The following is a 26,047-nucleotide window of genomic DNA, read 5'->3' on the forward strand; positions in this document are numbered from 1 at the left end:
ATAAAGAGGTTCCTCTCCCAGGTTCCTGAGCCTGTGTAGGGATCTGAATAGTACAGTTTTTGTTTTGGTTTGAAATTCAGGTTAGTAGCGTTGATTCGTGTTTTTTATTTTCGGTATATGGTATGAATTTGTTCATCCAAAACAGATTTTGTTTTTGGGGTATTTTTTACTACCCCGTACAGTAGGTGGCGGCAATACACTTTATGAGTGTAGTCTGCCAGTTAATCTCAAAGAAGAAGAAGAAGAACCCAGCCAGTGTAGCCTAGGCCTAATCAACACTAAAGCTTCAATAGCAGCCTGCAGGAAGTGGGACCTGGACAAATGTGTTGCAAAAAAAAAAAAAAAAACGACTTGTGGGCAAACGACCCAGTTTACCTTGAGAAATTTGAAAATATTATGAAATTATTGCAGAAGATTGATTTAGGCCTAATTGCTGTGGTCTGGCATATTAATTTCCCACCAAGACCACAATCAGTTGTGGACACCTGCACAGAATAAAATGTTATGGATTATGGATGTAAAATCTGATTCCAGGTCGCCATGCTTCGTATAACGTCATACATCCTAACCTTTCTGAGGGCAGAGCAGGCCCGCCATTTCCCTGAATGCTTCTAGTCCTTTAAACACAGCAGCAGGAGTGTCAATACGAAGACAGGAGACACACAGGGATCCAGTGAGCGAGAGATCGGGATGAGAGATGGGCAGAGAATGAGTCAGCGAGAGAACCCACCAAATCTACCGCCGCATCTTTATTTATGAAATCTATTTGATCAAAGGCGTCAGTTGGATCAACATAAGACTGAAATAATCAAGCGTTGGATACGTTGTTTGAATTTCTTTGTATCATTTTTATTCCGCCGTGTCGCCCTGTCTTTTTCTTTGTTTTCCCCCTTTCTTTATTTTATTTTTAAATAGGCGGTGGACAGGAGGTGTCAACCGTAGAGATTGTATCATTCCATTAATTTGGAACTTTATAGACATATTGTGATTTTTCAAATTCTTTGTTGCATTAATAAACGAAGATGTCGGGACAGAGCATTACTGACAGGATAACTGCAGCCCAGCACAGTGTAACTGGATCTGCTGTGTCGAAAACAGTATGCAAGGCCACCACACATGAAATAATGGGCCCGAAAAAGAAACATTTGGATTGTAAGTATCGAATTAATCAAGAGTTTCTGATATAATGTGTCATTCTTCATTAAAACCAGTCAGAGTTCTGCATTTCTTGAAGTATGGCGATGGTTACACAAGGCCCAACGGCTGAATGGATAGGCTAATGTTATTGCTAGTTCCTGTCAAAATGTATCAAGGATATTTTGTAGCATAACGAGATCGCACAATGAGAATTCTCGTAACATTATTTAACTGGACGTTAACAACAGTACTTTTAATATCAGATATATTTTGTATAATTTCAGTGTATTCCTACTCATCATTGACATTACTGTCAAATTAGCAAGCTTTCTAGCCATCTGTATAGCGGTTTAATTCATTTCGCAAAGCTTTAGGCTCCCTGGACTAAACAGTTATCATGTAATTATCAGTCACTGTATCTTATCTTACAATTGACTAGTTTTCCATAATACAGTACATTAACGTTTTGGCTATACAAAAATGCCCCCGAAAATATATGTTCCAGGGAGTAAATTCAGTAGGTCTATTTGATATATTTACCACAGGAAAGAGTATAACAACCACCTTTGAACAGCTCAGAGGTAGAAACTACCTTGTTCATATTTCACAGTAGGCATAGAGGAAATATCAAAGATAATGCTTTCAGTCAAATATGCAAAGTGTAGCCTAAATTATCATCATTACTAGGTGTGTCTGTCACTGCTGAGGGAAATGCATGTACAGTGCCTTTTGAAAGTATTCATACCTCTTGACTTATTCCACATTTTGTTGTGTGACAGCCTGAATTCAAAATTGATTAAATAAAATAAAAATCTTACCCATCTACACACAACACCGCATTTTAGCAAATGTATTAAATGAAGTACAGAAATATCTCATTTACATATGTATTCACATTTCACACCACTAAGTCAATACATGTTAGAATTACATTTGGCAGCGTTGACTGTGTTTACGTTTGTTGTGAGTCTTTCTGTGTAAGTCTCCAAGAGCTTTGCACACCTGTATTGACCAATATTTGCACGTTATTCTTCTTTTAAAATTCTTCAAGCTCTGTCAAGTTGGTTGTTGGTAATTGCTTGACAGACATTTTTCCAAGTCTTGCTATAGATTTTCAAGCCATTTAAGTCAACTGTTACTAGGCCACTCATGAACATTCAATGTCGTCTTGGTAAGCAACTCAAGTGTATATTTGGCCTTGTGTTTTAGGTTATTGTCCTGCTGGAAGGTTAATATTTCTCTCCCAGTGTCTGTTGGAAAGGTTTTCCTATAGGATTTTGCCTGTGTTCTATTCCATGTACTTTTATCCTAAACTCCCTAGTCCTTGCCGATGACAAGCATACCCATAACATGGTGCAGCCATCACCGTGCATGAAAATATAAAGAGTGATACTCAGTGTTTGGGGCAAATCCAACACACCACATAACTATTTGTATTCAGGACATAAAGTGAATTTCTTTGCCACATGCTTTTTTGCCACATGTTTTTGTAAAATAATAGTGAAGACATCAAAACTATGAAATAACACATATGGAATCATGTAGTAACCAAAGAAGTGTTAAACAAAACAAAATATATTTGAGATTCTTCAAACTAGCCACCCTTTGCGTTGATGACAGCATTGCACACTCTTCGCATTCTCTCATGAGGTAGTCATCTGGAATGTATTTCAATTAATAGGTGTGTCATGTTAAAAGTTGATTTGTGGAATTTCTTTCCTTAATGCATTTTAGCCAATAAGTTGTGTTGTCATTAGGTAGGGGGGGTATACAGAAGATAGCCCTATTTGGTAAAAGACCAAGTCCATATTATGGCAAGAACAGCTCAAATAAGCAACGAGAAACAACAGTCCATCATTACTTTAAGACGTAAAACGTCTGCCTTCTGCTCCGGCGCCGTCTTACATGAAGGTCAGTCAATCCTGAAAATTCAGGAAAAGGTCAGTCAATCCTGCAAAAACCATCAAGTGCTATGATGAAAATAGTTCTCATGAGGACCGGAGGTACCTCTGCTGCAGAGGATAAGTTCACTAGAGTAACCAGCCTCAGAAATTGCAGCCCAAATAAATATTTCATAAGTAACAGACACATCTCAACATCAACTGTTCAGAGGAGACTGTGTGAATCAGGTGGTATTGCTGCAAAGAAACCTCTACTAAAGGACACTAATAAGGAGAAGAGACTTGCGTGCACCAAGAAACACGAGCAATGGACATTAGACCGGTGGAAATCTGTCCTTTGGTCTGATGAGTCCAAATTTGAGATTTTTGGTTCCAACCGCCATGTCTTTGTGAGACACAGAGTAGGTGAACAGATGATCTCCGCATGTCTGGTTCCCACCGTGAAGCATGGAGGAGATGGTGTAAGGGTGCTTTGCTGGTGACACTGTCTGTGATTTATTTAGAATTCAAGGCACACTTAACCAGCATGCCTACCACAACATTCTGCAGCGATACGCCATCCCATCTGGTTTGCGCTTAGTGGGACTATCATTTACTTTTCAACAGGACAATGACCCAAAACATCTCCAGGCTGTGTAAGGGCTATTTGACCAAGAAGGAAAGTGATGGAGTGCTGCATCAGATGACCTGGCCTCCACAATCCCCCAACCTCAACCCAATTGAGATGGTTTGGGATGAGTTGGACCGCAGAGTGAAGGAAAAGCAGGCAACAAGTGCTCAGTATATGTGGGAACTGCTTCAAGACTGTTGGAAAAGCATTCCAGGTGAAGCTGGTTGAGAGAGTGCCAAGAATGTGCAAAGCTGTCATCAAGGCAAAAGGTAAAAATAAAGGTAACTCTGGGTCTTCCTTTCCTGTGGCGGTCCTCATGAGAGCCAGTTGTATCATAGCGCTTAATGGTTTTTGCGACTGCACTTGAAGAAACGTTCAAAGTTCTTGAAATTTTGCCCTCATGTCTGAAAGTAATGATGGCCTGATGTTTTTCTTTGCTTATTTGAGCTGTTCTTGCCATAATATTGACTTGGTCTTTTATCAAATAGAGCTATCTTCTGTATACCACCCCTACTTTCTCACAACACAACTGGTTGTCTCAAACGCATTAAGAAGGAAATAAATTCCACAGATCAACTTTTAGCAAGGCGCATCCTGTTAATTGAAATGCATTCCAGGTGACTACCTCATGAAGCTGGTTGAGAGAATGCGAAGAGTGTGCAATGCTGTCATCAAGGCAAAGGGTGGCTACTTTGAAGAATCTCAAATATAAAATATATTTGGATTTCTTGAACACTTTTTTTCGGTTACTACATGATTCCATATGTGTTATTTCATAGTTTTGATGTCTTCACTATTATTCTATAAAATAGTAAACATAAAGAAAAACCCTTGAATGAGTAGGTGTCCAAACTTTTGACTGGTACTGTATATTTAACCCTGATGGCAACGTCAGACCTTTTTTTTTTTATCTGTGTGACCATCCTCAGAAACGCTACTCGTCACAAAGCAGAGCACCTACCACTGCAAAAGTAACTGTGAATGCAATAAATGGCCATTAATTCATTCCAACTATAATTAATTTAATTATATGTGATTAATCTCAAGGATTTTGTATCTCTTCTGCAAGCAGGTTATGCATAATAGGTTACCGTTCATATGTAATTGTTATCATGATTATAGGAGCATATTGCATGACACACAGGTACAATGACATGGAAGTTGCTGGTTCAGACCCCAACTGAAGCAAGTAGTAGGCTAGCTACATATTGTATGGCTTTTCCTACGTTCCTTTTGCAGACATTGACCTCTGGAACAACTGGAAAACTGTGTGATCTGAAAGTGCCCACTTCTAATCACATTTGAATCCTATGGACTATGCTAAAGTTGTGAATTGATTCAGCCAGCCAGCCTATTGTTTCACACCTGTTAGTTGAGCTTAGGCCTACAGTACTCTCCTGAGGTACAGGAGCCATTATATGACGGGATGAATGAAAGTTGGCTCAGAAGTCTGTTGGCTCACCCAAACCCGATCAGCCGTCCAACGTGAAATATAGTGCATTCGGAATGTATTCAAACCCCTTGACTTTTTTCATATTTTGTTACGTTACAGCCTTATTCTAAAATTGATTAAATCATTTTTTCCCCCTCATCAATCTACACACAATACCCCATAAGGACAAAGCGAAAACAGGTTTTTAGATATTACAATTTGAAACTTATTTACATAAGTATTCAGGCCCTTTCCTATGAGACTCGAAATTGAGCTCAGGTGCATCCTGTTTCCATTGATCATCCTTGAGATGTTTCTAGAACTAGATTAGTCTACCTGTGGTAAATTTAATTTAATTGATTGGACATGATTTGGAAAGGCACACACCTGTCTATATAAGGTCCCACAGTTAACAGTGCATTTCAGATCAAAAACCAAGCCATGAGGTCGAAGGAATTGTCCATAGAGCTCCCAGACAGGATTGTGTCGAGGCACAGATCTGGGGAAGTGTACCAAAACATTTCTGCAGCATTGAAGGTCCCCAAGAAACCAGTGGACTCCATTATTCTGAAATGGAAGAAGTTTGGAACCACTAAGACTCTTCCTAGAGCTGGCCGCCCGGCCAAACTGAACAATCGGGGGAGAAGGGCCTTGGACAGGGAGGTGACCAAGAACCCGATGGTCACTCTAATAAAGCTCCAGAGTGCCTCTGTGGAGATGGGAGAACCTTTCAGATGGACAACCAATCAGGCCTTTATGGTAGAGTGGCCAGATGGAAGCCAAAAGGCACATAAAGGACTCTCAGACCATGAGAAACAAGATTCTCTTGTTTGATGAATCCAAGATTGAACCATTTGGCCTGAATGCCAAGCGCCACGTCTGGAGGAAACCTGACACCATGAAGCATGGTGGTGGCAGCATCATGCTGTGGGGATGTTTTTCTGTGCCAGGGACTGGGAGACTAGTCACGATCGCGGGAAAGATGAACGGAGCAAAGTACAGAGAGATCCTCGATGAAAACCTGCTCCAGAGCGCTCAGGACCTCAGACTGGGGTGAAGGTTCACCTTCCAACAGGACAACGACCCTAAGCACAAAGCCAAGACAATGTAGGATTGCCTTCGGGGCAAGTCTCTTAATGTCCTTGAGGGGCCCAGCCAGAGCCCGGACTTGAACCTGATCGAACATCTGTGGATAGACCTGAAAATAGCTCCCCATCCAACCTGAGCTTGAGAAGATCTGCAGAGAAGAATGGGAGAAACTCCCCAAATACAGGTGTGCCAAGCTTGTCGCGTCATACCTAAGAATACTCAAGTTTGTAATCGTTGCCAAAGGTGCTTCAAGTACTGAGTAAAGGGTCTTCAATGCCTATGTAAATGTAATATTTCAGTTTTTTATTTTGAATACATTTGCTAACATTTCTAACCTGTTTTTGCTTTGTCATTGTGGGGTACTGTGTGTAGATTGAGGGAAAAAAACAATTTAATACATTTTTGAATAAGGCTGTAGCGCAACAAAATGTGGAAAAAGTACTTTATGAATGCACTGTACCTTAGACTCACTCACAGCCTCTCATACACAGACAGAACAGTAGGCCGCCTATGCCTTATATAAAGAGCTGTTAAAATAACACTGTCATCGTTCCTGGCCCACTGTCCACACAGTAATATTTAGGAGTTCTCAGTGTGGCTGCTTTACCTGACAATATACCAGATATTGTTAGAGATTGCAACACAATTGCACATAAATGGTTAATTCTTGTGCTACAGTCTTCATGTATAGTGTTGCATACAGTATGATTTGTGTTAGACCTACTTTTTAGAGCGGTGTTGCAACATATGACACCATCAAGGTGCAGTTAAAAAAAAGTGTTATCATCAATGCGAACCACGGTGAATGTTTAGCAGGCTGTCTAGTGTCTATAACATGACAGCACTGTCATCCCCCGTCCCAGTCTTCCCTGGATAATCAACTAGCCATGCTAACTGCTGCTCTGGAAGGTTATGCTGTCCTACTTAGACCCCCCTTCTTTGAAAACATGAGAATATAGGCCAGAAAGCCAGGCCTGGTTATTATGCTGTGAATCTGTTCATCACTCAGTCTAACTCTGAATGGGAATGGGTAGATTGCACAGGTTTGACGGGCATCACCCAATCTCTACATCCGGGCCCTGTAACCCTGTTCCTGGAAAGCTATTGTCCTGTAGGTTTTCATGCCTACCCTAATCTAGCGCACCTGATTCTAATAATTAGTTTCCACTTCACAATAACAGTTGACCGGGGCAGCAATTTCACGAACTGACTTGTCGGAAAGGTGGCATCCTATGACGGTGCCACGTTGAAAGTCATTGAGCACTTCAGTAAGGCCATTCTACTGCCAATGTTTTTTTTATGGAGATTTCATATCTTTGTGCTTGATTTTAAACACCTGTCAGCAACGGGTGTGGCTGAAATAGCCAAATCCACTAATTTGAAGGGGTGTCCACATACTTTTGTATCTATAGTGTATTTGACCAAAAATATATTGTTTGATTTAGAGATGGTGACTTATTCATCAGGCTTTCATCTATTGAACTTCAGTAGACCCTCTTGAGGAATTACGTGCCAAAAAAGAGAGGCAGCCTGTAGTACTGTAGCATAGTAATTAAGTGTCTTGAGTGTAGTTAGGCAATTAGCCAGACCTTGAATTAAAGCTAATTGAATGAGATTGCAGCTGAGGGCAGAGTGCCTGAGTCCCTGTTTACACAGATTTTCAAAACATTGTCATTCATAGAATATTAACTAACTTTACCCCAAAATCAACTCCCCCATAGGGGAATTGCCTTGTATCCACAGCTGTTTTAACCTCTACTGGCCAGTGGCCATAAGTCACTACTTGACATCAATTATCCATGGTCTTCCTAGACATCAAGCTATTGCTAACATTTTCTCCCTCTCTGTCTGTCTCTCTCTCATCTTTAGACCTGATCCACTGCACCAATGAGATGAATGTGAACATTCCCCAGCTGGCTGACTCACTGTTTGAGAGGACCACCAGCACGAGCTGGGTGGTGGTCTTCAAGTCGCTCATCGCCACACACCACCTTATGGTCTACGGCAATGAGGTGAGCTGGGCTTACAATCACCACTCAATGAAACATTGTCTATGGCTACATTCATCACTCATTACATTATTTGCTGTAATATATATAATATCTATAATAGCAATGCTATAGTTTTGAAGTGTTCAGGTCAGACAATAAGACAATCAATTGCTAACCAGGCAATCAATTGCTAACCAGGTGATTTTAATAAAAATCTGGAAATGACTCTGGTACTCCAGTCCTATTCTATTTTTGTAGATCAATGAAAATGTAAGAACATGTATTGATACCGCTCTTTTTCTTTGATACAGCGTTTTGTGCAGTACTTGGCTTCAAGGAACACATTATTCAACCTCAGTAATTTTTTGGACAAAAGTGGTTTACAAGGTAAAGTATGAGGCCTTGGCTCTCAAATGCTTTTGTCAAACTCATCCTTAACTGTTACAGTGAGAAATATTTATAAGAGGAAACAATATAACTTTTGAATGAATATAGCATGATTCTCAAGTAGGTTTTCATGACAAATGTAAGATTTATATCACTTCTCAGGTCTCTCTCTCCCAGGCTACGATATGTCCACATTTATCCGGAGGTACAGTCGATATCTGAATGAAAAGGCTGTGTCATACAGACAGGTTGCCTTTGACTTCACTAAAGTAAAGCGAGGGTAAGAAATTCCCAAAACATAACAGAAGAAAGTGGTATGTTTGTTTTTGACTGACCCGAATGTATGTCAATGGAGTTCAAAGGCTCAAACAATTTCTTACATTAACACTTTCCCCTTGCAGAGCCGCTAGCTGGTGTAAAAAAATACTTAAAATATTTGACCGCTCAAATATTTAGTTAAGAAGATTCCTGTCAATTTTAACAACAGAATGTCATCATTTTTTCAAACTTTTCAAAGCTTTTTATATCCCATGAAGTAATCACATTTTTTTTGTAACTCTGGGAACGATTTGTTAACATGCAGTAGAAATTGACTGGCTGAGGCTATTCTCACTGATTCCCTCCCTCTCTGTCCTTTGTGCTTCTAACACCTATCTAACACTACACACATCTCAACAGGGTGGATGGGGTGATGAGGACCATGAATACAGAGAAGCTACTGAAGACCATCCCTATCATACAAAGCCAGATGGACGCCCTCCTCGACTTCAATGTGAGTCTGAGGTCAACCGCTCCAGAACCGTGCTGCTCATGTACTGTAATATGAGAGGGTTCCTGGGGCTAACATATTGTCAGGCATACTGATTACTGAATGGACAGTGCTGAAACCAGAGATGGATACAGGCTATTTTCCTCCTCACTGACCTGCTCTTTTATTGTTTGTCAGCGATGCCAAAGTCATTGTGTTAAAAGGGCAACTTATGGCTTATGTGAAACTGAATGATGTGTCTTCTTCAGGTTAATGCCAATGAGCTCACAAACGGAGTGATCAATGCAGGGTTCATGCTCCTCTTCAAAGATTCCATTAGGCTTTTTGCGGCATATAACGAAGGCATCATCAACCTGCTGGGTAAAACATCAACTCTAACTTGATTTACTCCACTATTTTCTGATCAATACTCTTTTAAAATGTTTAGTCTGGAGAAGTGCTTTGTAGATCCTTGTACTGTAGATCTTTTGATATGTACAGAACTAAATTGTACTAATGGAGACTAAATTCTCTACAGAGTTTATCCCTAGTGTGTGTACAGATTTTCAGCGCTAATGCCTGCTGTTATTTTGAATTGTAATTTTTTTTTACCACAGAGAAGTACTTTGACATGAAGAAAGCCCAGTGTAAAGAGGGCCTGGATATCTACAAGAAGTTCCTGACACGAATGACCCGAATCTCAGAGTTCCTTAAAGTGGCAGAGGTGATTTCTTCTTTACCTGTTTTGAGTTTGATGCTATTCATTCATTCAATACCATTCATTAAAGGGGAAAACCTCTGATATATAAACAATTTTGTGAGAAAATTATGGTGGCAGAAATTGGATAGTGGTAGAAAATACGTTTTAATTTAGAAGCACCACTATAACTTTGCACATAATCATTTGACAGCAGGTGGGGATTGATCGAGGAGACATTCCAGACCTTTCCCAGGTAAGACTTTACACTCCAAACTGAATGATGTATTTACTTCTGCTGGTATAACCTATTAGACACATTCTCTGCACAAAAAGCCTACACACCGAACTTACTCTAGCCATTTGTCTGTACTGAAAAGACAGTTAGATTCCTACTCTGTCTCCATCTCTCTCTCTCTGGCTCTCACTTTCTCTCCCTTATTTCTTGCTATCACTTTCTATTTTCTTCTCTCATTCTGTATTCTCTTTGTGTGTCTCTCTATCTCAGTATTAACTCCTCTTATTTAATCAGCTCTGTTGTCCCTCCACGCTATTTACTCCACCCTGCACACGTCTCCCAGAGATAAGGCACTGCTCAGTGCATGAAGTCCTCTAGCGCATGTTGCCAATTGAGGCATATTTCTCACTTTTTCTTCTTCTTCCCCTCTTGATTAGGCTCTAACTACAGTAAATAAAGGTGTTAAGCTGTTAAGAGTCCAAACTGACTGTGTATCTTACAGTACTTCAGATTTCACACAATGTACAGGAAATTTAATAGATTGTAGCACAACAGGTGTGGGGGGCAGTCAGTCTTTGCATTGACACTGGTTATATTACAGTATTTCCATGGGAAATCCCTCCTCGACCAAGGATCATACTTTTCCTTGAAAGTACAATTACACTAATTGTGTGTTATGTCCCCTATTGTATGTTTTATGAGGCACCTGCAACAGTGTTATACCCTACAAATACATTATAGTTACAGTTCAATATAGATATTTATCTCTGACCATCACCACCTTTATATTCTGTATTTCCCCTTTCCACCTTTAGTTCACAGTTTGTGTAAGTATTCTCATCTCACTCTTCTTCTGTGTCTTTGACTTGCTTTGATGTTGTCTTTGCATGCCTCTACTCTGACTCTGTATCTCATTGATATTGTGTTTTATAGGAGTGAAACAAATTGTATACACAGTTCTCTTTGTCACATAGCCCATCCAACATACTGCCCAGGTGTGCTTAGACATTGCCAATTCAACACCACATACTGTAGGATGTTGAAAGTGGCGTGTGTCATCTACACACATTTCAATATCACTCATCCAATGTGGCTTTCAGCTGAAGTCTCGAGTTAGTATTTGTCCCATATTGAGGGGCTAAACACTTCCCAGTAAACTAAGTGCTAGCTAGAATCCAGTAACTAAGGTATAGTGGTATATGGGACAGTATAGTTAGGGACCTGAGTTTTTCTTCACCACGTGACATGACCAGTTAAATGTTTTCAGAAAATGTTGTCAGGAAAACTTCAAGGCCTATAGCTAGTGTATGTACAGTAACCAGGTTGCCCATCACTGCCTTAGATGGTTGTGTTTGTACAGTACTGTCTAACTGCATGTTTCCAACCCTGGCGTATACTAACTGCTGTTCTCCATTACAACAGGCTCCCAGTAGCCTCCTGGAAGCTCTGGAGCAGCACCTGGCCTCTCTAGAGGGGAAGAAAGTCAAAGACTCCACTGCTGCCAGCAGGTATGTACAGGATGGTCTACGTCCCAAATGGCACCCTATTCTCTACATAGTACACTACATTTGAAAGTAGTGTATAGGAAACAGGGTGCCATTTGGGACGTATCCTACGTCTCACACTGGAGTGTCTTTGGCACTGAGTCCACTACTCCCCCTGCAGGTAGCCTAGAAGCGGCTGCCGCTATAATAACTGATTTGCTTTGTGCACCAAGCTCTTAAGCCAAGATTGCTTAAATTATTATTGATGGTAATGGTTATTGATGTTTTCAGCCAGGGTTGCCGTAGTATTCTGCCTAGGGGTGTTTACTGTTGTGTGTTGTTTCAGGGCTAGTACTCTATCCAACGCAGTGTCCTCGCTGGCCAGTACAGGGATGTCTTTTACTAAAGTAGACGAGCGGGAGAAGCAGGCTGCTCTGGAGGAGGAACAGGCTCGTCTCAAAGCACTGAAGGTACAGCCGTCATGATGCGTGGATCACAACATGAATTTGACGAGAATGGACATGGTATTGTGTTGCCTGTTCCATCTACATGTGAAGGACACTGATATGTTGCAGTATGCAGGCAATGATTTGAACAATTCAAAGCCTCGCACATACAGTATCATTTAAAAGTTTGGACACACCTACTCATTCAAGGGTTTTTCTTTGTTTTCACTATTTTCTACATTGTAGAATAATAGTGAAGACATCAAAACTATGGAATAACACATATGGAATCATTCAGTAACCAAAAAAAGTCTTAAACAAATCAAAATATATTTTAGATTCTTCAAAGTAGCCACCCTTTGCCTTAATGACAGCTTTGCACACTCTTGGCATTATTTTAACCAGCTTCATGAGGAAGTCACCTGGAATGCATTTCAATTAACAGGTGTGCCTTGTTAATTTGTGGAATTTCTTTCCTTCTTAATGCATTTTACCCAATCAGTTGTGTTGTGACAAGGTAGGGGTGGTATACAGAAGATAGCCCTATTTGGTAAAAGACCAAGTCCATATTATGGCAAGAACAGCTCAAATTAGCAAAGACAAACAACAGTCCATCGTTACTTTAAGAAGGTCAGACAATCCGGAACATTTCAAGAACTTTGAAAGTTTCTTCAAGTGCAGTCGCAAAAACCATCAAGCTCTATGATGAAACTGGCTCTCATGAGGACCGCCACAGGAAAGGAAGACCCAGAGTTACTTCTGCTGCAAAGGATAAGTTCATTAGAGTTACCAGCTTCAGAAATTGCAGCTCAAATCAATGCTTCACAGAGTTCAAGTAACAGACACATCTCAACATCAACTCTTCGGAGGAGACTGCGTGAACCATGCTTTCATGGTTGAATTGCTGCAAAGAAACCACTACTAAAGGACACCAATAAGAAGAAGAGACTTGCTTGGACCAAGAAACACGAGCAATGGACATTAGACCTGTGGAAATCTGTCCTTTGGTCTCATTAGTCCAGATTTGAGATTTTTGGTTCTAACCGCCATGTCTTTGTGAGACGCAGAGTAGCTGAACGGATGATTTCTGCATGTGTGGTTCCCACCGCGAAGCATGGAGGAGGGAGTGTAAGGGTGCTTTGCTTGTGACACTGTCTGTGATTTATTTAGAATTCAAGGCACACTTAACCAGCATGGCTACCACAGGATTCTGCAGCGATACGCAATCACATCTAGTTTGCGCTTTTGTTTTTCAACAGGACAATGACCCAACACACCTCTAGGCTGTGTAAGGACTATTTGACCAAGAAGGAGAGTGATTGAGTGCTGCATCAGATGACCTGGCTTCCATAATTGCCCAACCTCAACCCAATTGAGATGGTTTGGGATGAGTTGGACCGCAGAGTGAAGGAAAAGCAGCCAACAAGTGCACAGCATATGTTGGAACTCCTTCAAGAAAAGCATTCCAGGTGAAGCTGGTTGAGAGAATGCGAAGAGTGTGCAACGCTATCATCAAGGCAAAGGGTGGCTAGTTTGAAGAATCTAAAATATATTTTGATTTGTTTAAGACTTTTTTTGGTTACTACATGATTCCATATGTGTTATTTTATAGTTTTGATGACTTCACTATTATTCTGTAATGTAGAAAATGGTAAAAATAAAAACCCTTGAATGAGTAGCTATGTCTAAACTTTTGACTGGTATTGAACATAACTACAACCATCACCTCCAGTCTACATCTGTAGAGTGTCTGTATTTGACTTGGACTCTTTCCACCCAGGAACAGAGGCTGAAGGAGCTCTCTAAGAGGCCTTCCTTCACCACCACAGACACGTCTCCGGTCTCCACCACCGGGGGCACTATCAGCACAGCCCCGGCAATAGACCTCTTCTCCACACCCAGCTGCTCCAATGGGTAAACTTTCACTTATGAGCTGTGAAGCTTACCCACTCATGTGGTTGACCAGAGAGGTTAGTGTGGATTATTTAGAAGTTGCTGATAACCACTGATACAGGGTCAGATATTTCTTTGTCCTCCTAGTGGTTAAGTTTAGGATTTAGAGTGCTCTTATTCTAGATCTGTGGTTAGAGGGAACCTATACCTCAATACGTCTGTGTGTATCTGGTAATTCTGATGTTCAGCTACATTCCCAGTGTTGATTCAGGTATCGCATCACTGCTGTCTTCTCTCCTCAGTGCTCTGAAGATGGAGAGTGACCTGTTTGACATTCAGCAGACCTTTAACCCTTCAGTGCAGGCCAGTTCTACAGGGCTTCCTGTGGCCACAGCATGGGCAGGTAGGAGAAACAGCCACCACCGCAGGACCCCTCTATTGTCTGCTGTCTTCTACCATGACCTGTTCTGCGTGCTCTCCCTCTCTTCCTGTTGCGTCTGACTCTGATTTCCTCCTGTTCTTCTCTTCTCTATCTCTTCTCTTTCTTTCTCTCCTCTGCCTGCTTAGATCCTTTCACCTCTGCTGAAGCTGGAGATGATTCCATGCCAAACCTTAACCCTTTCCTCTCAAAAGTTGTTGTCGATGCCGCCACTCACTTGCCTGTCGTGTCCTCCGACGGTGTTAGCTATTCCTCTAGGACATCTGGTCATGAAATGTTTGGTGGTAAAGATACTCTTTGTTCCTCCTGAAATACCCTTCATGTGTCTCTCTGTGGGACTGTTTGAAGGAAGTCTCCCATAAGCCGTACTGTTGTTACTTCTGTCTATATGTAAATCATCTCATAGCTGTCTAAAGTTAAATGTTTGTTGTGTACCTTAAAATGCAAGGCCTCCACTTGCCATGTTTCCATTATAGGACTGTGCTAAGGATAGAACCACAAGCTAACACTGTGACGGTGGAGTTACTGGTTATGTTCTTTTGTTAGGCTCCCATGCCAGTTCAGTCTAATATGACGCTTCATCCATTGAGGTTTCAAATTTATTTTACAGTCTAGTAAACCCATGTCTAAGTTAATTCTGACCAAGTTGGTTATGTTCAAATGATGGTTTTCCTGCTGCTGATATATATTGTTTCATAATGTATTCAAATAGGCTATTGCTTCTAGATTCTGATATTACAAACCAATAATTTGATTATTTTCTGTTGTAGTATCCTCTTAGAGCTATAAGTTTAAATCTGTTTCACTTACCAATATTATTTTTGATTCTCTAGATCGTTATAATCCCTTTACTGACACAAACTCGTCCGTTTCAAGCAATTACAAACGCACAGTGCGGATAGAACACTCCATCTCAGGTACTACGATGGCTCACCATCCCAGCCTATGTTTCCTGAGCCCACAGGCAAACATACGCCCCTCAACCCATGTAATGTGTTTAGTGGCCCAATAATAACTCTATGGTTAGGGTAGTCTGACGATTTTGAGGAATTTAGTGTCAATAGGATATTTGTATCTCCTTGTACTCTGCAGTTCCTGTTTTGACTTTGTTAGAATTAGTTTGACTTGTTACCTGTTAGTGTCCCTATACAACTGCTAAGTATTTTCTGTTAACTGTCTCTCTCTGTACTGTCACTTTGCCTTGCCTGCCTTTCTTGCCGTGCCTTGAAATGCCTGCCTTTGCTCTCTTCTTCTTCCTGCTCCTCCTTTGGCGTTGTCAGACTCCTTCTGTAGTGGTCCAGTGTCCATGGCCCAGCACCTTCCACACCAGGCTCCCTACCCCACTGAGCCCTCTACTGTAGCATGTCTATTCCGAGGTAGAGTACTAGAGAACCTGTAGCTGTACTGTAGCAGGTCTATTCAGAGGTAGAGTACTAGAGAACCTGTAGCTGTACTGTAGCAGGTCTATTCAGAGGTAGAGTACTAGAGAACCTGTAGCTGTACTGTAGCAGGTCTATTCAGAGGTAGAGTACTAGAGAACCTGTAGCTGTACTGTAGCAGGTCTATTCAGAGGTAGAGTACTAGAGAACCTGTAGCTGAACTGTAGCAGGTCTATTCAGAGGTAGAGTACTAGAGAACCTGTAGCTGTACTGTAGCAGGTCTATTCAGAGGTAGAGTACTAGAGAACCTGTAGCTGTACTGTAGCAGGTCTATTCAGAGGTAGAGTACTAGAGAACCTGTAGCTGTACTGTAGCAGGTCTATTCAGAGGTAGAGTACTAGAGAACCTGTAGCTGTACTGTAGCAGGTCTATTCAGAGGTAGAGTACTAGAGAACCTGTAGCTGTACTGTAGCAGGTCTATTCAGAGGTAGAGTACTAGAGAACCTGTAGCTGTACTGTAGCAGGTCTATTCAGAGGTAGAGTACTAGAGAACCTGTAGCTGTACTGTAGCAGGTCTATTCAGAGGTAGAGTACTAGAGAACCTGTAGCTGTACTGTAGCAGGTCTATTCAGAGGTAGAGTACTAGAGAACCTGTAGCTGTACTGTAGCAGGTCTATTCAGAGGTAGAGTACTAGAGAACCTGTAGCTGTACTGTAGCAGGTCTATTCAGAGGTAGAGTACTAGAGAACCTGTAGCTGTACTGTAGCAGGTCTATTCAGAGGTAGAGTACTAGAGAACCTGTAGCTGTACTGTAACAGGTCTGACTTTAACACCAATGGATAATGCTTATCCATCACTGCACCTGCCGTGTTCTGAGCAGCCTCCCCTTTGACCTCCTTACAGGGTACTCCACAGCATCACAGGCCCCTCCCCCAGGAGCACTCCAGGTGGATTTCGAGTCAGTCTTTGGAGCCAAAGCTACCGGCGTTAACAACATTGACTCTGATGGTGAGGTGTTGAATATTTTACTGTTTGATGCACATGGTGTTTCACATCCAACCAATGTACACCTCTCTGTCCTCCTTAGACATCCTGAAACCCACCATGGTCGGCTCCAATCAGGCCCTGTGCTCCATCAATCAGCTGTCAGACAAACTGGTCGGAGTTGACCTGGACTCCTCCCTGGCCAACCTGGTGGGCAGTAAGTGTCACAACGTCACACTAGGATATTTAATTCAGATTAAAAGAGATCAACACTCATCTTTGCCTGAGTGAATCTATTCTATTTATATTTTGACTCATATGTTAGATCGCAATATGTCACACAGCTATAGCAGTATAATGAACTGTTTTTAGATGTGTACATCTCACATTTATATTACTATCCTCTTGTAGATCTCGGGATTGGAAATGGCACAACAAAAAAGTAAGTGAGCTGTTCAGTCTCTTCAACGTGCTGTGGTCAGTGCTAGATGAAGAACTGTTCTGTATAGCCAGCAGCAGTTATGAGCCAGTGCTAATATTAGCTGTCTTAATCTACAGTGACATCCACTGGAGCCAGCCTGGAGAGAAGAGGCTGACTGGCGGGAGTAACTGGCAGCCCAAGGCAGCCCCAAACACCACCTGGAACCCCGTCTCCATGGTAATACACACTACACTGGCCTCTTACAGTACTGGTGCTCTTACCTGCCTGTGGTGTTTTAGCTACTGTATCACTCTAGTGTTGGTTTTAGACCAATGTTAAGAAGTTGTTGTCTTGACTTGACATTGGTCTGCTGGATTATCTGTAAGAGAAGATGTTGTGTCCTCATTGGTGTGTTTGTGTCTCCACAGACCCCCCCAGTCATGGCCTACCCTGCCACAACACCAACAGGCATGGTGGGGGGATATGGCATGGTCAGTATCTGTCAGATGGATGTCTGGATGCACTGAGGGACATAGCCATGCAGTAGTTAGCACTGAGGGACATAGCCATGCAGTAGTTAGCACTGAGGGACATAGCCATGCAGTAGTTAGCACTGAGGGACATAGCCATGCAGTAGCTAGCACTGAGGGACATAGCCATGCAGTAGCTAGCACTGAGGGACATAGCCATGCAGTAGCTAGCACTGAGGGACATAGCCATGCAGTAGCTAGCACTGAGGGACATAGCCATGCAGTAGCTAGCACTGAGGGACATAGCCATGCAGTAGCTAGCACTGAGGGACATAGCCATGCAGTAGCTAGCACTGAGGGACATAGCCATGCAGTAGCTAGCACTGAGGGACATAGCCATGCAGTAGCTAGCACTGAGGGACATAGCCATGCAGTAGCTAGCACTGAGGGACATAGCCATGCAGTAGCTAGCACTGAGGGACATAGCCATGCAGTAGCTAGCACTGAGGGACATAGCCATGCAGTAGCTAGCACTGAGGGACATAGCCATGCAGTAGCTAGCACTGAGGGACATAGCCATGCAGTAGCTAGCACTGAGGGACATAGCCATGCAGTAGCTAGCACTGAGGGACATAGCCATGCAGTAGCTAGCACTGAGGGACATAGCCATGCAGTAGCTAGCACTGAGGGACATAGCCATGCAGTAGCTAGCACTGAGGGACATAGCCATGCAGTAGTTAGCACTGAGGGACATAGCCATGCAGTAGTTAGCACTGAGGGACATAGCCATGCAGTAGCTATCACTGAGGGACATAGCCATGCAGTAGCTATCACTGAGGGACATAGCCATGCAGTAGCTAGCACTGAGGGACATAGCCATGCAGTAGCTAGCACTGAGGGACATAGCCATGCAGTAGCTAGCACTGAGGGACATAGCCATGCAGTAGCTAGCACTGAGGGACATAGCCATGCAGTAGCTAGCACTGAGGGACATAGCCATGCAGTAGTTAGCACTGAGGGACATAGCCATGCAGTAGTTAGCACTGAGGGACATAGCCATGCAGTAGTTAGCACTGAGGGACATAGCCATGCAGTAGTTAGCACTGAGGGACATAGCCATGCAGTAGTTAGCACTGAGGGACATAGCCATGCAGTAGTTAGCACTGAGGGACATAGCCATGCAGTAGTTAGCACTGAGGGACATAGCCATGCAGTAGTTAGCACTGAGGGACATAGCCATGCAGTAGTTAGCACTGAGGGACATAGCCATGCAGTAGTTAGCACTGAGGGACATAGCCATGCAGTAGCTAGCACCGAGGGACATAGCCATGCAGTAGCTAGCACCGAGGGACATAGCCATGCAGTAGCTAGCACCGAGGGACATAGCCATGCAGTAGCTAGCACCGAGGGACATAGCCATGCAGTAGCTAGCACCGAGGGACATAGCCATGCAGTAGCTAGCACCGAGGGACATAGCCATGCAGTAGCTAGCACCGAGGGACATAGCCATGCAGTAGCTAGCACCGAGGGACATAGCCATGCAGTAGCTAGCACCGAGGGACATAGCCATGCAGTAGCTAGCACCGAGGGACATAGCCATGCAGTAGCTAGCACCGAGGGACATAGCCATGCAGTAGCTAGCACCGAGGGACATAGCCATGCAGTAGCTAGCACCGAGGGACATAGCCATGCAGTAGCTAGCACCGAGGGACATAGCCATGCAGTAGCTAGCACCGAGGGACATAGCCATGCAGTAGCTAGCACCGAGGGACATAGCCATGCAGTAGCTAGCACCGAGGGACATAGCCATGCAGTAGCTAGCACCGAGGGACATAGCCATGCAGTAGCTAGCACCGAGGGACATAGCCATGCAGTAGCTAGCACCGAGGGACATAGCCATGCAGTAGCTAGCACCGAGGGACATAGCCATGCAGTAGCTAGCACCGAGGGACATAGCCATGCAGTAGCTAGCACCGAGGGACATAGCCATGCAGTAGCTAGCACCGAGGGACATAGCCATGCAGTAGCTAGCACCGAGGGACATAGCCATGCAGTAGCTAGCACCGAGGGACATAGCCATGCAGTAGCTAGCACCGAGGGACATAGCCATGCAGTAGCTAGCACCGAGGGACATAGCCATGCAGTAGCTAGCACCGAGGGACATAGCCATGCAGTAGCTAGCACCGAGGGACATAGCCATGCAGTAGCTAGCACCGAGGGACATAGCCATGCAGTAGCTAGCACCGAGGGACATAGCCATGCAGTAGCTAGCACCGAGGGACATAGCCATGCAGTAGCTAGCACCGAGGGACATAGCCATGCAGTAGCTAGCACCGAGGGACATAGCCATGCAGTAGCTAGCACCGAGGGACATAGCCATGCAGTAGCTAGCACCGAGGGACATAGCCATGCAGTAGCTAGCACCGAGGGACATAGCCATGCAGTAGCTAGCACCGAGGGACATAGCCATGCAGTAGCTAGCACCGAGGGACATAGCCATGCAGTAGCTAGCACCGAGGGACATAGCCATGCAGTAGCTAGCACCGAGGGACATAGCCATGCAGTAGCTAGCACCGAGGGACATAGCCATGCAGTAGCTAGCACCGAGGGACATAGCCATGCAGTAGCTAGCACCGAGGGACATAGCCATGCAGTAGCTAGCACCGAGGGACATAGCCATGCAGTAGCTAGCACCGAGGGACATAGCCATGCAGTAGCTAGCACCGAGGGACATAGCCATGCAGTAGCTAGCACCGAGGGACATAGCCATGCAGTAGCTAGCACCGAGGGACATAGCCATGCAGTAGCTAGCACCGAGGGACATAGCCATGCAGTAGCTAGCACCGAGGGACATAGCCATGCAGTAGCTAGCACCGAGGGACATAGCCATGCAGTAGCTAGCACCGAGGGACATAGCCATGCAGTAGCTAGCACCGAGGGACATAGCCATGCAGTAGCTAGCACCGAGGGACATAGCCATGCAGTAGCTAGCACCGAGGGACATAGCCATGCAGTAGCTAGCACCGAGGGACATAGCCATGCAGTAGCTAGCACCGAGGGACATAGCCATGCAGTAGCTAGCACCGAGGGACATAGCCATGCAGTAGCTAGCACTGAAGGACTTAGCTATGCAGTAGTTAGCACTCTCCCCCACACATGCAACATGCAGACACAGTCATGTCATTAAAAAAAACTCCTCAAAACACAACTCTTTGAGATTGACTCTGATCTACCCCCACACACACACACACTTTTAATTGATGCATTTGACGTACTTTACTGTATTTTATGTAGGCCTACTTTTAATGTAAGATGCCCTTGAGTATCTTGAAAGGCGTCCGCTAAATAAAAGGTATTATTATTATTTAGAGGGAATAGCCATACAGCATAGCTAGCAATGAGAACATTATAGCCATGCAGTATAGCCTGCACTGAGAGCTAATAGCCATACAGTATAGCTAGCACAGAGATAATAGCCATGCAGTATAGCTAGTACTGAGAGCTAATAGCCATGCAGTATAGCTAGCACTGAGAGCTAATAGCCATGCAGTATAGCCTGCACTGAGAGCTAATAGCCATGCAGTATAGCCTGCACTGAGAGCTAATAGCCATGCGGTATAGCTAGCACTGAGGGCTAATAGCCATGCGGTATAGCTAGCACTGAGAGCTAATAGCCATGCGGTATAGCTAGCACTGAGAGCTAATAGCCATGCGGTATAGCTAGCACTGAGGGCTAATAGCCATGCGGTATAGCTAGCACTGAGGGCTAATAGCCATGCGGTATAGCTAGCACTGAGAGCTAATAGCCATGCGGTATAGCTAGCACTGAGAGCTAATAGCCATGCGGTATAGCTAGCACTGAGAGCTAATAGCCATGCGGTATAGCTAGCACTGAGAGCTAATAGCCATGCGGTATAGCTAGCACTGAGAGCTAATAGCCATGCGGTATAGCTAGCACTGAGAGCTAATAGCCATGCGGTATAGCTAGCACTGAGAGCTAATAGCCATGCGGTATAGCTAGCACTGAGAGCTAATAGCCATGCGGTATAGCTAGCACTGAGAGCTAATAGCCATGCGGTATAGCTAGCACTGAGAGCTAATAGCCATGCGGTATAGCTAGCACTGAGAGCTAATAGCCATGCGGTATAGCTAGCACTGAGAGCTAATAGCCACGCGGTATAGCTAGCACTGAGAGCTAATAGCCACGCGGTATAGCTAGCACTGAGAGCTAATAGCCACGCGGTATAGCTAGCACTGAGAGCTAATAGCCACGCGGTATAGCTAGCACTGAGAGCTATTAGCCATGCAGCATAGCTAGCACTAAGAGCTAATAGCCATACAGTATAGCTAGCACTGAGAGATGATAGCCATGCAGTAGTAATAGGAGTAACAGTAATAAGTGCTATACATCCTTCTGTGCTATGCAATCTACTGTAGCATGTCTATTATGCCTGATGTTTCTCTATACTATTGTCTTTAGCCACCTCAACAGCTTGGCTCTATGGGTATGATGAACCAACCCAACATGATGTACAACCAGCCCGTCATGAGGCCGCCCAACCCCTTCGGCTCTGTTTCCAGTGCCCAGGTATGTGTTTGTACAATAATCAGACGTGTGTGATGGAAAATGTCTATTGCAGGGTTGTGTGTTCAGTGTTCAGGTGTATTCAGTGGTGTGTAGTTACCGTTCTGTGTGTGTATACTACCCCCTGTGATGACAACAGTGTTCTAGTTTACTCTTACCACCTCAGGAGGAGAGGGACATCTGTCTGTCATCAGTTTCCTCAAGAGTCCCCAATTATTTTCCCCTCTTGGTGTAACTTCTCTTTCACCCCTCATTCCTCTCTTTCATTCAATCTGAATGCTCCCCCTCTTTCTCACTCACACACAATCTCTTCCTCTTTCTGACCTCTGCTCCTCCTGTGTGTTTTTCCCTCTCCCTGAAATAGCCCTCTGCAGCCTCTAGTCCTTCCAGCCAGAGTCCTCTCAGAGCCCCTGGACAGGACCCATTTGCACAGCTCTCTCTCAAGGATTTCTTGTAGAGCGTCTCTTAGGTACAGCATGCTGTGTGCTTGCGGATGTACATGCATGCGCAGCGTGGCTTCACACTAATGCTTCTCTTTTTTTCTCTTCTCTTACTGTTATCATCTCTTCCTTCATTTGCAAAGACACTGCTTCTTCCATCTGATCAACCACTGCTGTTTATTTCCTCTCGCTATATCTCTTGCGCTTTATATGGGCTTGATTAGTTGGTTTGTGTCTTGCTCACTTAAACAATCAGCAGATGCATTTCAGGATGTTTTTAAACTCTCAATTACACTAACCAGTACGTCTTTGCTGATATAGGTTGCCATTGCTGAAATCTTGATTAATCAGCTGTATCTTGTGTGACAGTTGCTTTTGCTCTGAGGACATTGTGATGGCTTTGCATTTATTCAGTTGACTATTTCAGCACCACAATGAGCGGGCTGGTAAAACTATTTTCTAATAAATCCTTGTATGTTGATTTCCATCCACAGATGCAGTTTATGTAATATGACGTGTCTCAGAAAATGAAGCACTTAGCAGCAAAGCTTTGTCCTCATTGCCAGTCTAACTCTTCAGAGAAAAGTTCACCCCCCCCCCTCCCCCACCCAAATACAGACATGTCAAGAACACAACGAACAGTGCAATGACTGGAGGAAAACCATGGAAACCATGTCCAAATGACGATGGGAAGAAAATAATTCACCACCCGTTTTTCTGTCATTTGTCCAAGACGTCAAGTGATGCTGCTGTTTTTAAAAAGTACCTATAGGGATTCCTCATCCATTTTATCCTCTGCTATGGGTGCTGAGAAACTTTGATATTATGTATTTGGAAATACTACTGTGGTTGGGTGTAACAGCTTGGTGTTCTAATCTAGTGGGAGGGGGAGGTGGGACAAGAAGAAAAAGACGAGAGGAATCCTTCCCTCTCTTGATTCGATCATCAGTGATCCATTTCCTAGTTATTTAACTGTCACTGAGTAGTGATGCTAATGACGTTTACACCTATTTTAGTTTGTCTTTTTTACTGTGTTTACAGTAGACATTCCTCGTGTGTTGTTTATTTATTTATGATATGGTTTTAAAACTGAGGAAGAAAATCTATAGTGTAATCTATAGTACCTGTGGGAGTGCCTCAGCATTTTACATGGATGTTGGATTGTTTCATTGGAGATGTAGAGAAAATAATATAGATATTATATAAAATACACCTATAAACGGAATGATAGAGCACTAAATATTCTTCAAGTTTTGTGATAAGAACAGTTTTACTAGGTCAAATCTCATGATCTCCCCTGTGCAAGTGGAGAAGGGGGTTCCAGTATGAGTCAGTAATCTATATAGTCAATTCTGTGCCTAGGGTTTTTTGCAATGGAACAACTTTTCTGTCTAGTTGAAAAACACTTAATCCACGATTCTGAAGCATCACACTGAGGTGGAATCCATTTTGCTTTAAGCTTGGCATGCCATTGACTCAATGACCGTTTAATGGCTGCCTTTACTCTGAATGTGAAAGAATTGCTTTCATGTTGAACATATCTTTCCATGCTACCCGCACCACCTCAGCTCTGACTCCCTGTGAGCCAGACGAGAGTGTGTCTGGGTGTTGCAGATACTAAACAAGGGTTCCAGTTTTGATGTAAATTAGTTGTATAAAGATCCAGTGGAACAGGGTGAGAGAGGGGCACTGTTGATCGGTGCTCTGTGTATATAAAACTGACTGTTCAACGGAGAGGGAAGTGAAAGATGTATGAAATATGAAAGCAATCCAATCAAAATCTGACTCTACCTACGTTTGATTCAGGATATTTTCTGCATTTGTCTTGCGTGGATTATATTTTTGTTTATGTAATTAAAATGTGTAGCAGACATTGACAGGTTTTTTTTTTTTTAAATAAAGAGCAGCTTCCACAAAGTGATGTTCTTAAACATTTTATTACAATGTGTTGGTGAATATTGCAACAGTGATGGCATCTTTGGCACTACGGTTAGTATATACACACAGTATGTGTGTAACGGATGTGAAATGGCTAGCTAGTTAGCGGGTACGCGCTAGTAGCATTTCAATCAGTTACGTCACTTGCTCTGAGACTTAAGTAGTGTTGCCCCTTGCTTTGCAAGGGCCGCGGCTTTTGTGGAGCGATGGGTAACGACCGTGCTTCGTGGGCAACTGTTGTTGATGTGTGCAGAGGGTCCCTGGTTCGCGCCCGTGTCGGGGCGAGGGGACGGTCTAAAGTTATACTGTTAAATGTGGACACCCCTTAAAATTAGTTGTTTTGGCTATTTCAGCCACACCCGTTGCTGACAGTGTATAAAACTGAGCACCAAGCCATGCAATCTCCGTAGACAAACATTGACAGTAGAATGGCCTTACTGAAGAGCTCAGTGACTTTCAACATGGCACCTTTCCAACAAGTCAGTTTGTCAAATATCTGGCCCAGTCAACTGTAAGTGCGAGGTGGAAACATCAAGGAGCAACAACGGCTCAGCCGTGAAGTGATAGGCCACACAAGCTCACAGAACGGGACTGCTGAGTGCAGAAGCCTGTAGCGTGTAAAAATCATCTGTCCTTGGTTGCAACACTCACTACCGAGTTCCAAACTGCCCTTGGAAGCAACATCAGCAAAATAACTTTGTTGGAAGCCTCATGAAATGGGTTTCCATGGCCGAGCAGCTGCACACAAGCCTAAGATCACCATGCGCAATGCCAAGCGTTGTTTGGAGTGGCGTAAAACTCGCCGCCATTGGACTCTGGATCAGTGGATATGTGTTCTCTAGAGTGATGAATCACGCTTCCCCATCTGGCAGTCCGACTGATGAATCTGGGATGGTGGATGCCAGGAGAATGCTTAGTGCCAACTGTAAAATTTGGTGAAAGAAGAATAATGGTCTGGGGCTGTTTTTCATGGTTCGGGCTAGGCCCCTTAGTTCCAGTGAAGGGAAATTTTAACGCTACAGCATACAATGACATTCTAGACGATTCTGTGCTTCCAACTTTGTGGCAACAGTTTGGGGAAGGCCCTTTCCTGTTTCAGCAAGACAATTACCCCGTGCACAAAACAAGGTCCATACAGAAATGGTTTGTCCAGATTGGTGTGGACGAACTTGACTGGCCTGCACAGAGACCTGACTTCAACCCCATCGAACACTTTTGGGATGAATTGGAACGCCGACCGCGAGCTAGGCCTAATCGCCCAACATCAGTGCTCCACCTCACTAATGCCCTTGTGGCTGAATGGAAGCAAGTCCCCACAGCAACATCCCAACATCTATG

The 26,047-nt window shown here is 43.6% G+C and overlaps 1 protein-coding gene across 12 annotated transcripts; it reads left to right on the forward strand.

The window, feature by feature from the left end:
• Window positions 1-288: 288 nt before the first annotated feature.
• LOC129822158 (phosphatidylinositol-binding clathrin assembly protein-like) lies at window positions 289-24,688 on the forward strand. 12 transcript variants are annotated; one of them, XM_055880174.1, is made up of 24 exons: window positions 291-1,152; window positions 8,039-8,181; window positions 8,472-8,547; window positions 8,710-8,827; window positions 9,226-9,319; window positions 9,565-9,676; window positions 9,913-10,019; window positions 10,207-10,248; window positions 11,046-11,057; window positions 11,653-11,738; window positions 12,061-12,184; window positions 13,941-14,074; window positions 14,356-14,456; window positions 14,621-14,776; window positions 15,326-15,409; window positions 15,773-15,868; window positions 16,775-16,879; window positions 16,959-17,072; window positions 17,267-17,297; window positions 17,414-17,513; window positions 17,705-17,767; window positions 22,227-22,334; window positions 22,696-22,800; window positions 23,266-24,688. In XM_055880174.1, the coding sequence occupies exons 1-23, from the start codon at window positions 1,023-1,025 to the stop codon at window positions 22,786-22,788; spliced, it is 2,229 nt and encodes a 742-aa protein (XP_055736149.1). In that variant the 5' UTR covers window positions 291-1,022; the 3' UTR covers window positions 22,789-22,800; window positions 23,266-24,688. The 12 variants fall into 12 exon arrangements, with proteins under 12 accessions (XP_055736156.1, XP_055736160.1, XP_055736149.1 ...); XM_055880175.1 differs by having other exon boundaries at window positions 292-1,152; window positions 13,947-14,074; XM_055880178.1 differs by having other exon boundaries at window positions 292-1,152; window positions 8,725-8,827.
• The last annotated feature ends 1,359 nt before the right edge of the window (window positions 24,689-26,047 follow it).

Source organism: Salvelinus fontinalis, chromosome 24, assembly GCF_029448725.1.
Source record: "Salvelinus fontinalis isolate EN_2023a chromosome 24, ASM2944872v1, whole genome shotgun sequence".
In the NCBI taxonomy this organism is placed as follows: Eukaryota; Metazoa; Chordata; class Actinopteri; order Salmoniformes; family Salmonidae; genus Salvelinus; species Salvelinus fontinalis.

What these genes read in the sequence shown, in the direction of transcription:
- LOC129822158 (XM_055880174.1), top strand. Translation starts at nt 1,023, where the DNA reads ATGTCGGGACAGAGCATTACTGACAGGATAACTGCAGCCCAGCACAGT. An exon ending in ACGCCCTCCTCGACTTCAAT is followed by an intron (nt 9,320 to 9,564) that starts GTGAGTCTGAGG and finishes TGTCTTCTTCAG; the next exon opens with GTTAATGCCAATGAGCTCAC. An exon ending in TGTAGCATGTCTATTCCGAG is followed by an intron (nt 15,869 to 16,774) that starts GTAGAGTACTAG and finishes ACCTCCTTACAG; the next exon opens with GGTACTCCACAGCATCACAG.